The sequence below is a fragment of the Delphinus delphis genome, chromosome 19 (assembly GCF_949987515.2).
Source record: "Delphinus delphis chromosome 19, mDelDel1.2, whole genome shotgun sequence".
In the NCBI taxonomy this organism is placed as follows: Eukaryota; Metazoa; Chordata; class Mammalia; order Artiodactyla; family Delphinidae; genus Delphinus; species Delphinus delphis.
In genome coordinates, this window is record NC_082701.1 from 17,081,576 (window position 1) to 17,093,976 (window position 12,401).

Below are 12,401 nucleotides of genomic sequence, written 5' to 3' on the forward strand. Positions count from 1 at the left end.
GTAAAGAAGTGGTTTTTCTGAAGGATCAACACCTGACTGAGCCCTGCCTTTTTCATGGTAATGTTTTCACCTGAGTTGCTTCTTATGGTACTAAGAATTAGTTAACTAATACTTATTTAACCTTGGAACAATGTTTATCATAATCCGATTGGCAGATAGTCGTTTTATTTAGGCCTTTTCTTTATTGCATCAGGACTAGAAAATCTCAGTGAAGAGTATGCTGGGAACAATTTTTTCCAAGTAAGTTGTCGCTCAGCTTTTTTTCTTTCCATCAAGGGGCATGTTTTGGCGTTGTAGACTCAGACTAGTAGCCACTAGTAGTTGGATTTCTCTTTCTGGGTTAAGCTCTACTTTTATTTTTAAAGCTGGCCTTCTCATTTCATGCTGCTGGCAACTTTTTCTCCAAAATGTTCTCCAGTGTGATTTATGATATTAATATATTCAGAGCTGGTTTTTCATGGTAAAGCGTCCTCACGAGTATTACCACTAATTAATATACAGAATGACCCAGCACAGTTTAATTATTTGGTAATGTTTTCGGTGTTTTCTTAAAGATGATGCCAACAAGTCAAGGCCTGAACTTCCCTGGGTCATGACCTCTCTGCAGTGTTTGCAGTCTTGTTAAACAAGAAGAAAAGCAGAACATAAGTTAACATCTCCATTATAAGTTGCTCTACATTTCCCAGTCTTAACACTCTGGAGAGCATAGTCACTGGTAACATAAGACAAAGTTTCACTAGGAAAATGGCAATTCCAGCCTTTGGGAATGGGTAAGAAGCCATTCTTCTAGGGCCAGTGTTGTCCTCTGTAAGAGAGGGGCAAGATGAGGGGGTTTGAATTATGGACTCTGGAACATTAAAAACCTAAGGAAAAAAGCAAAGTAATAGTTATCTTTAATTGTAATGAAAATATACCAGCCTGTGTGGCTTTTGGCATCTATGAGCCTTCAAGGATATGTTCCTAAGTTTACAAACAGAATTTTAAAATAGTTGAAAAATAGTTCGAGTGTAAATGCACCACTTTTCTGTTCCATAGTAGAAGCTTATATGTCTTTATGTGTTCGTAATTACCCCAGCACCCCAGTTTTTGTTTTTGTTTTTTTGCCTTTGGATTTATCTGTTTCTGATCCTTCTGGCTTGGATGTCCTTCCCCTTCGTCTCCTAATCACCCCACTCACTCCTTAAGACTCAGTTCAGATATTGTCTCCTCCAGAGAAAAAGAAGATGTTTCTCTGCCACACGTTTCTTCCCTCTACCATGACATTCTATGTGCAATACCTCTACCTTTCCGTATTGTATTATAATGATCTGTTTTGTATCTGTCTCTCTGTATATACAAGGTCTGTTCCGTATTCATCCAGGAGCTTGGTAAAGGTCTGTTGACAATGTGTTTGATTTTTAGCTAGTGGGTTTCTTGAATAATAACAATGATTACCCTTTAAGTGTATACTTCAGAGGTATACTTCTCTCTCACAGTCTTTGCACAGGCATTTGGTATGCCAATTACTAATTATACCAGAAAGCCTCAACCTTGTTTCTTTGGTAGGCCTTTGTTTATGTTGGTGCATCATCCATTCTTGGCACAACAGATGGACAAAAGCAATCAGTAAGACTGAGGAAGGCTAGCACACCTTATTAGCAATAGTGGTTTAATATTTACAAAACCCCAATTGAAATTGTTTTGGCATCTGATCTTCAATTTCTTAACATCTTTTCCTACATTTAATTTAATTTTCACATAATTTTTAAATTTTCTCATTTATTTTAATGCCCTGAGTTTCTAAGATCTGTGAAAGGTTTAATTGTATTAAAGGCTTATCTGTGGAATGAGTGTGTATCATAAATCTAGTGACATAGTTTAAAATCCATTCCTCTTCCATTTTCTGAGTAAACATTTTTAAAACGTGTTTTTCTTCGTGAAAAAAAGGCAGTATACAATTTTGGATTCTGGATCTGGTTTCCATTCCTGGCTCCATCATTTATTAGTTGTTAGACCGTGAACAAATTAGTTAAATCTATAAGACTCAGTAGCTTCATCAGTAAAATAGAGATAATGCTCATACTTAATTCTTAGGATTATAATGGACACTGAATGAGAGATTGATCTAAAGAGGTGCCATACTGCAAATAGGAGTAAATGGAAGTCTCCATATTGAGTGGTGAGGTACCCAGACTCCTTCCCCCATCGACTCCCATGCAGTATGTTGGGAACTAGTCTCTATAACCCTCAGGAAGGAGACTGGAAGATTCTCCAGGGAAAATGTACACATCCTGACCTTTGAGAGACGCCCAGTAATCAGCCAAGTCTTATCATCCTATCATGAAGCTCTCAGACTCAGAGCTTCCAGTCACTAGTTTAACTCTTAAGTATGAATAGTAATCCAACAATCACCAGACACTTGAAGAAAACCACCAATGAATAAATAAGAAAAAAAAAAAGGAAAGAAAAGAAAAAGGAACTCACAGGAGACAAAGCAGAGAAAAGAAGAAAACATTTTTTAAAATGTGTAGTATTCACAGAGATCTGAAATAAGGTAGTATCCATGAAATATAACAGGATGTAATTTTTAAAAAAAAGAAACATTCAGTAAACAAGAAAGAGTGACTTATCTCAAGGTTCATAACTTATAGAACATACGGATAAAGAAAAGATTCTTTTAAAATTGTATTTATTTTTAAAAGTTAGAAACAATGAGTCAGAAAATCAGAATGGCATCAGTCTTCTAGTCAGCAATACTGAAAATTAAAAGACAATAGAACAATGCCTTGAAAATTCTGTGGGGAAAATTGTTTCTAACCTTGTTCTCTATACCTAGCCAAACTATCAAGCATAAAGTGTACAGTATTAAGGGTGGAATAAAGGCATTTCCAGGTCTTAAAATTTTTACCTCCCATACGCCCTTTCTCAGGAAGCTTTTGAAGTACATGTACCATGGAAAGAGAGAATAAATGAAAAAACAAAGGAAGGTGAGGAGACAGGGGATCTAACAGAGGAGAGAAGAAAGTTCTAGGGCTACAGCTGTGCAGCAGGCCTAGAGAAGAGTCAGTTCAGATTGAACTTTGAGAACAGAGGACTCCAGGAGGGGAATGTCTTTGAGAAAAAACAGCCAAAACTTTAAAATTCCCTAACATGTGTGAACATATTGGTATGATATCCGTGTCTGTATTTGTTTGGGATGAACTTGTGGTAAGTATTTGATAAACTAAGCAAAGGGGTTGGGGGGGGGAATGGCAATTATTAACTCTAATAAAAACAAAATGTTGCCCAAGAAAGGAAATTTAATAGTACACTACATGGCTTAGCTGTAAATCATATTTATATAATCATAATAAATACTGAATATAGATTTAACTAAAGACTGTGAAATAATTGGAAGGATGAGAAAAAGGACATATTGGGGTGGGGGGCTGTGCAAAATTAATATTAACTCTCCCTCTTCCATAATAGGAATTCAGGAAATAATATTTAGAGCTGAAAAGAAAAATCAAAATAATAGTGTACCATTGTTATTTAAAGATAAGGAAGTAAATACAAGAAGAAAAACTAAGAGAGTAGAAAATGGTTGCTTCTGGAGAGAGGGAATCAGGAATGGTGGCCTAGGCCTGCTATAGTTTTGACATGCCTTGTATATTTTGGGGTTAAAAATTAAAAAGAAATTAAAGATATTAAGTGAGACAATTATGTAAAGCACTTAGCACCATGCCTTTCACAGTTAACTGCTGCATAAATGTAAGCTATTATTATTATCCTACCTCTCCTAAAAACCGTAATAAAGCCTTGCTAAGTGGGTGGCATGGGGTTTCCATTCATTCATTTCATTTTTTTCCCAACCATACATATATTGATACTATGTTGGCTGTGAAAAATGAATTACAAACATATACTCAGGTATCTTGCTGTTTGGTTTGTGTATCTTCCTGATTTACTGATCGATGATGTTATTGATATGGATAAGGAGAAAGAACAGTTGCCTCTTTCTGAACCACGTGCTGAAGAAAGTGTTGCTCTTTCTGAATCATGTTGTTGATACTTTAAGATTTTCAAGGGACTTCCTTGGCGGTCTAGTGGTTAAGACTCTGCGCTTCCACTGCAGGCAGGAACTAAGATCCCACATGCCGCGCAGCACGGCCCCAAAAAGAAGGGTTTTCAAGAGGACAATTCTGAATTTTTTTCCTTCTCTTTTGCCTAATCATTTGCATTTCTGCGATTAAATAAATGGATATTGTTCAGGCTTACTCTAGTTTCCTAATCAGTCGTTTCGCATGTGTTTTAACACATTTTCTCCCTATGATCAGGGCCGCAAGCTTCTTATCATTGGGACCACGAGCCGCAAAGATGTCCTTCAGGAGATGGAAATGCTTAACGCCTTCAGCACCACCATCCATGTGCCCAGCATTGCCACAGGAGAGCAGCTGCTAGAGGCTTTGGAGGTGAGAATGAGCCAGTGGAGTGCACACCGTTCAAAGATAGGAATTGAGGCTGGATTAATGCTAAGGGTGCCCCAGACATCGCACCTGGTGTTTAGTTTCTGTGTTAACCAGAACACGGAACCTGGGATACACCTGCAGTCATTTTCAGGAATTAGAGGAAGAAGAGATAAATATAAGTGAGAGTGAAGTAATTCCTCATTCCTTGGTGGAAGCAGCATACAAACTGCCAGGAGTGAATTACTTTGTGCCCAGCATCACTAATGCATATAGATTACATGGACCAGAAACTTGGAATGGGGCGAGGGAGGAGAGTAATCAAGAAATAGAAAATTCAGTTATTCATAGTTGCTTTCAGCCCATTTACTTGCATTTAATAAATTGGAGCAATGGTTAAAGCCTTAGAAACTTGAAAAAAGCTATAGAAGTAAAAGCAACCCCTTTATTAACAAGTTCATAATGTGGAAATATTTTTTTGAGGATAACATAGTCTTTAATTTTAAAAAATATATATCCTTTATTAAACTTTTGATTAATATCAATGTGCACAAATGACTTGATGAGGTGTTAGAAAATATTATCTAGTGACTTGTTCAGCAGTGAGTCAGGAAGGCTTCTTTTTGTTTTTGTTTTTTTTTTTGCGGTACGCGGGCCTCTCACTGTTGTGGCCTTTCCCGTCGCGGAGCACAGGCTCCAGATGCGCAGGCTCAGCAGCCATGGCTCACGGGCCCAGCCGCTCCGCGGCATGTGGGATCCTCCCGGACTGGGGCACGAACCCGTGTCCCCTGCACCAGCAGGCGGACTCTCAACCACTGCGCCACCAGGGAAGCCCAGGAAGGCTTCTTAAAATCCTCAAGACCCATACAATTGGGGCATATTCCCAACAAAATAGAAACTATCTCTATGATAAATGTTTCCAGCTTACCTGTTTGAGCAGTTTTTGTGCTGGGGTTGAGTAAGAGAATTAAATTTAGTCTGCTTTGACACATAACAGATTATTCCTAGAAAGGAATGTTAAAAATTTTAACTGATATTTATTATGGATTGGAGCTATTTTTCCCCCAGCAAATATATCTCTAAATTATAATCAAGGTCCGTAAGAAAACAGAGCTTAGGATACCAGTTTTCATTTTCATGATTGCAGCTAATGGATCTCAGGCAAGTCAGGTTAGATTTTAAAATATGAGAGAATTCTGTCAGCTTGAACCAGTTAGGTAGTTCTTATCACTGTTCTTTTAAGGGTAAATGTGGGAATTAACTAATGTTGTTGATGCACTTACAGAAGTGCTTTCGTTTTTTTTTGTTGTTTTTGTAGCTGTTGGGCAACTTCAGGGATAAAGAACGCACCACAATTGCACAGCAAGTCAAAGGGAAGAAGGTGTGGATAGGAATCAAGAAGTTACTAATGTTGATCGAGATGTCCCTACAGGTAAGATGCTTGCTTCTCCGTATGGTTCAGACATAGAAGCTTCACGATATATCCCAAGAGTTTTTATCATTCCCTCTCGCTGAGGTTTTAAATTATAATTCTTTTATATTATTTCCAGAATCAGGTTGGTGTTAGTAGCCTGCTTCTGAGATCAAACAATAACTTATTGGTACTTTTCTTTCCTACTTCTTAAAATTCAAAAATAGAAGAAAAGAATATAGAGTTACTTTAAGTTTTAATTTAGGGAGTCACTAGGTCTTCGAACTAGAAAGGACTTAAAAGAACAATTGTTCTGCTGCCCCCTCATTTTAGAGGTGAGGGTCCTGAGTGTCCCACCGGTTTGTCAATGAGTTATGCAGGGTCACAGCCAGTTATCTACAGGGGTCGGGGGGTGGGATGGCGTTGTCCATCAGAGGTCAGGAAGCGACGCACAGACACCAAAAGGGGCCTGGGAGACAGTTTCAAGGGACAAGGTAATTGAGTGTACAGATTAGACTTAAGCTGTGTATATTCTCCCCTGGCAGGGCTCCTAGAAATTTTATGCAAACTACTGTAGGGTTGAAGCGTCCAGGATCACATAGAAAACTAAGCCCCTGGCTACTGCCTGGGCAAAAACAGATGAAACCTCTTTGGGACTTTCTCACGTCTACGGGCAACTTCCCTTTCTTCTTTTTGTAACTCCACCCCTCCGTGTGCACATCCTGTGTCTTTTTGTCCTTATCTGACATACTAGTTAGATAATAAATCACTTCCAAGCTTTGTGAGTTCAGGGACCTTGGCTCTCACTCCCTACTAAATCCACAGCCCCTGGAACAGAACTGGACACATAGTTGGGCACTCAGTAAACTTCCGTTGAATGAATCTCTCCCAGGTCTTAGGTGGACAGGCTGGCTGCATTCTGAGAGTCATGTATTATGCTCAGTCCTGCTCTTCCAGCAGTGCGAGCTGTGGGTGGATGAGGTGAAATTTAAGTTTCACTTACTTCTGAAATAGGCTCTTGGACCAATAACAAATTGGAATCACGAAGCAAATGCTTTTTAATCTTTGCTGGTGAATTTCTTTTTTTTATATAAATTTATTTATTTTATTTTTATTTAATTTTGGCTGCATTGGGTCTTCATTGCTGTGCGCAGGCTTTCTCTAGTTGTGGCGAGCAGGGGCTACTCTTTGTTGTGGTGCGTGGGCTTCTCATTGCGGTGGCTTCTCTTGCTGTGGAACACGGGCTCTAGGCACATGGGCTTCAGGAGCTGTGGCACACGGGCTCAGTATTTGTGGCTTGTGGGCTCTAGAGCACAGGCTCAGTATTTGTGGCACACGGGCTTAGTTGCTCCATGGCATGTGGGATCTTCCTGGACCAGGGCTCGAACCCGTGTCCCCTGCATTGGCAGGCGGATTCTTAACCACTGCGCCACCAGGGAAGCCCGGTAAATTTATTTTAAAATAAAATTGTAGCTTTCAGAAACCTAAAGTTTAATTTACTGAACTTTCAGCTGGACTCTTTTAAAGCCAATTTATTTATTTTTCATTTTGAGCAGTAAATTAAAGTTACAGACAAACCACTTTGCTTAGGATTATTCTTGGTAAAGGTGCATATACATTGGCTCTTTCCTTGGAAAAGATAAATTTGTCAGATAGTCAGCTCTACTCTTCAATTTTTAAGTTTCAGCACAATTTTTTTTCAATAATTGCATAGAAGAAACTATGTGGGTTTTTCTCCCCAATCCCTACCCCTTCCTCTTCCTTTGATGCCCACCGGTCAGTGATCAAGTTAATGCTTCCTCTGTATGTGGGGTGGAAAGTGAGAGTGGGGCACTCAGGCCTAATCTTCAGCGACTGACACTTCATAGGCCTCTGAGTTTGAACCCCTTCACATCAAATGGATTTGGTGCAGCTGAGTGAATTCTCTTTAGATCTGCCTTAGAGAGACCGAGCCTAAGTGAAGAGGCATGTAGTTTAGCAGAATGTAAGTCATGTTACCTCTCTGTTCACTATACACAATTCTGTTAAAACTTGCACAGTGCTGAGGATCTGCTCTGACTGGATGTCACCTGAGGGAATAAAGTCATTTATCTAGATTACTTTTTTCCTCCCTTTCTCTTGACTTTTAATTCCATAGCTACAGGCAAGTCAGTAAGTCCTTGCTCACACATATTAAATATATTTAATGGGCAAAGACCTGCAAGTACTGACTACAGCGGAACTCCAGCCAGTTCCATTTTTTTTAAAGAACTTGACAATTGACTCATATGTAATTCTATTCCCAAAGAGGAAAAATGTTTCTCTTGTTAAATATTCACACTTTTTCTTAGTCCTTTGTAGTCTGACCTCTTAACTTTGATACATTTGAAACTTCTGTTCAGATGTTTTTCTGGGATAGAAGAGAAGAAATCTTAAAAAAAAAAAAAAAAAAATAGTGGTTGGGGGGGGAGTCCAATTGCACATTTACCCACAGCTGCACTGAGCATTTGAAAGCTATTCCTGGAGGGCAGGGAGTTCCCTCTTGGGAAACAGACTCCTTGCCCTGGAACATTTTTTAAAAGTTAGGTGTGTTTCTTACAATAAAAATTTATTGTGTTTCTTACAATAAAAATTAATCCTAAGGAATTAAATTTTTATAAATTTGTTTATTTTTGGCTGCATTGGGTTTTCGTTGCTGCACGCAGGGTTTTCTCTAGTTGTGGCGAGTGGGGGCTACTCTTCGTTGCAGTGCGCGGGCTTTTCATTGCGGTGGCTTCTCTTGTTGTGGAGCACAGGCTCTAGGCGCGCAGGCTTCAGTGGTTGTGGCACGCGGGCTCGGTAGTTGTGGCACGTGGGCTCTAGAGCACAGGCTCAGTATTTGTGGCGCACGGGCTTCGTTGCTCCGCAGCATGTGGAATCTTCCCGGACCAGGGCTCGAACCCATGTCCCCTGCATTGGCCAGGCGGATTCTTAACCACTGCGCCACCAGGGGAGCCCCATTAAAGATGTTTCTAATGATCATTTTTTAGATTACTTCACATCTCTGGTGGACCAATGAGAATATAATTAAACAAATTAGTAGAAATATGAATATGAAATGAAAATGAGTAGGGATAATTAATAATAACAACCTGAACCTACAACATGAGCCAGAACTAACTCCCCCATCTTTTTTTTAGACTCACAATGTGGTTCTCAGTCACAAGAGACCCAGATTATCCAGAGAGCATGTCAGAGGAATCAGCCCCACTGTTCTTTTTTTTTTTAGTTTCAGCACAATTTTTTTCATTAATTGCAAAGAAGAAACTATGCAAGAGAGACCAAGGCTAAGAAAAGCTCAAGTGTCCATTATATAGAGTTAATAAGCTATTTTCTAGTTGCTTAATCAACACCAATTGGTTTCTTCAGTTTTGGTCTTACTTTGATGCCTTCGATGAACCCTGTGGATTGGATGCCGTGTGCACCCCCATGAATGGGCAGCCCCGGTCTCACACTTGGTGCCTCTCAGTGCTGCCTCCTCACCCGGTGCTAGCTAAGGGAGCGCTCAACTGAGGTGCCTGTGGATGACCAGCTGGGTCATTCGCAACCTCGTGCATGGCGATTCTCTATGCTGGGAAATCCCATTCACTTCCCTTGAGTGGCACAGTCTGCTTTGCTGTGTATCAGAATACTGGTCAAGGAGGAGGTAACACATTTCTGTGACTCAGCAAAGCGCTAAGGAAGTATAAACCCGATCATTTTCTTGGCATGAAGTAAGTGCATCGTTATTAGAAGGCACCACTAACCCGTTGTCTTTATTTCTTCTGATGTGTTTAGATGGATCCTGAATACCGTGTGAGAAAATTCTTGGCCCTCTTGAGAGAAGAAGGAGCGTAAGTACATGCGACACTTAAGACCGCCAGCCAGACTTCCCACTCTTTTAAACCCATGTGCCTATTCTAAGAGTTGCTGTACAGTGCATGTGAATTTGAATTCTCAACCTCTCTTGGACAACTTTGTTTCCATTTATTAGAATTCTTGGCTGTGTTGTAGGTCTAGGAGACCAAGCAAGGAAATGGGTTGTACTTTTGGTTTGCTCTCCCTGTCCTGCTTTGCAAAACTTCCTTGTCACAAGGCAGGAAAAAGCTCAGTGGTACATATTTATTGGAACCTGCTTTTAAATTGCATGGAGCATAACCACTTTCTTTTGTGAAATGCTCATCTAATAGCAAATACATAGTGAAAAATGTAGAAAAGCCACTAAGAAGCTTTTAGTGTGGTTTTGTGATGAACGGCTTTTTGCAGACCGTCATCTGTTTTTTGTGTTTTGGATATGTCTTTTTCAGTAGCCCCCTCGACTTTGAAAATGAACTATTTTCAGATACAAAGTGACCAAGGAAAGGGACCAAGGTGAAGGTGGCCTGGGATCTTCACTCGACTTACTCAAGATACTGGACAAAGTGAAATGTTCCCTACCTTCAACACGTGCTCGCTCTGCATGATTAGTGCAGTGAAACTCGCTTCCTTGTGCTTATTGAGATACCCAGTTTTGTGGAAGGTATAAATTTGCTTTAGAATATGCTGTGCTCACCTTTCCGTGCAAGCCGATTCCTTCTTGCTCAGTCTTTAAACGTGGGAAACATACTGTGCTTGTGAACACTACACATTCTAAGCTCCCTACCACCACCGTCAGCCAAAAACTCTCAATAAACGCAACGATGTTGCAACACAGCAGTTCACGGAGTAGAAGGAAGACTTTCTACATGTAAACCAGGAGCAGTGAATAGAGGTATGGGTTCAAAGGGATTATTTTGTAACTTCCTTGTGCTAACACTAAAGGTAATTGGATATACGGTTAAAGGTTCTCCCGGAAGCCTGGTTATCTTTGCCTAAAGAAACAGGGCTTTGAATTTCTAAGATGCTGTTCTCAGTCATTTTCAGAGATGTTTCCAAGTTGCAGTCAGGAGATCTTTCTTAACAGAGAGTCAGATTATTACCATGTTGGCTGTGACACCCCCTTAATATAAGTAATTTGCTCTGTGGCAAGAGATATGCTAATCATTACCATTTGGTAGATGTTGTTAACAGCTTGTGAGAGATGTGTATGGAAAAAGCACACACCCCTAAACAGAAAGGCGTCATGAAAGTAACTTAAAACCCTCTCAGCACTCATTAGTGTCCAACTCTGAATGGGTCAACCCCTTAGTTTAATATTAAAGGCTTATCTAGTATCACCACTTTTCCTTTTTCCTTAGCTTAATGACTTACTTAGAATGTATCCTTCCTTTAAATTATCTGTACTACCTAGCATAAATAAAACACTATTTTCCAGAAAAAATAAACCGCTTTCTAGTCCTCTCCCCTCAGTCTTTTAACATCCATTCCAATACACTGAAGACGTTTCCTTTCCCCACTATGCACTTCTTCCAAAGAGAAGGAGAACGGTGGTGTAAGCCGAGTTTGAAGACATTTGATCAGGTCGTCATGTTTGGTGAGGAGACTTGTGGAACATGCCACTCTCTCTCCGTTGCTGCTTAAACTTCTAGGACAAGCAATCAGGAGCCACCTGAAGGTACCTAACACCACCTGTAAGGCTTGTCATGCATCAGGTACTTGGGTGTAGCTATGTCATCTGTCCCCATGGTAGAAGGTAAATTATCTCCAGGTCTTGCTCTCTGTATATTTTCGGTAGACTTGTATGTCACAACTACTTTCTTTTGGGTTTTCATCCCTAGCTTATTTTGTGGCTGTTTTGTTGTGTTTTTTTTAGGTGGATTGTATTGTGAAATTCTGTGATTGCTGGTGGCCAATATCCTGGATTCCCTTATCTGTTTTAGATCTTGCCTCTTTTTTCTCTTCCCATGAAAGCAGCACACATTGTATTAACTTATGTGTCTTGTTAAATAAGGTTAATGTCTTTGTGTTTTGTCCAAAACTATATTGAAAAAATATAAATATTGTTTAATGCAAATGAAGGAATGCAATAAAGAGTACATATACTTGAGAACATTCTGTAGACCAAATATTTTGTACAAAACAATATACATAACTGATATGAGTGTATGAAGAAAGGGATCAGAAAAGCCCCTCCTTGTTTTAACTAGTGTAAGGAGATGGATGATTTTTATTTTAAAATCTCTGATTTTAATCATTCAGAAAATATAGTTAATTTAAAGGAAATAGAGAGACGTACTAGAGAATGGACTTGAGGATATGGGGAGGGGGGAAGGGCAAGCTGGGACGAAGTGAGAGAGTGGCATGAACATATATACACTACCAAATGTAAAACAGATAGCTAGTGGGAAGCAGCCGCATAGCACAGGGAGATCAGCTCGGTGCTTTGTGACCACCTAGAGGGGTGGGATAGGGAGGGTGGGAGGGGGGGAGACGCAAGAGGGAAGAGATATGGGGACATATGTATATGTATAACTGATTCACTTTGTTATAAAGCAGAAACTAACACACCATTGTAAAGCAGTTATACTCCAATAAAGATGTAAAAATAAATAAATAAATAAAGGAAATACAGATTGATAGCATATTTTATAAAGTTAGTGCACAATAAGAATCTTTATACCTCTTTTACTTATTTCCCTTTACTAGAAAAC

The 12,401-nt window shown here is 39.6% G+C and overlaps 1 protein-coding gene across 2 annotated transcripts in view; it reads left to right on the forward strand.

The window, feature by feature from the left end:
- The window catches only part of NSF (N-ethylmaleimide sensitive factor, vesicle fusing ATPase), a 156,946-nt gene extending 144,810 nt beyond the window's left edge, over window positions 1-12,136 (forward strand). Inside the window, exons 18-21 of one of the 2 annotated variants that reach the window (XM_059997645.1) lie at window positions 4,296-4,430; window positions 5,743-5,856; window positions 9,631-9,686; window positions 10,140-12,136. In XM_059997645.1, the coding sequence (XP_059853628.1) occupies window positions 4,296-4,430; window positions 5,743-5,856; window positions 9,631-9,686; window positions 10,140-10,185 (351 nt within the window). In that variant the 3' untranslated portion in view covers window positions 10,186-12,136. The remainder of the gene's footprint in view (window positions 1-4,295; window positions 4,431-5,742; window positions 5,857-9,630; window positions 9,687-10,139) is intronic. The other variant, XM_059997644.1, reaches the window with a different exon arrangement.
- Window positions 12,137-12,401: the final 265 nt, after the last annotated feature.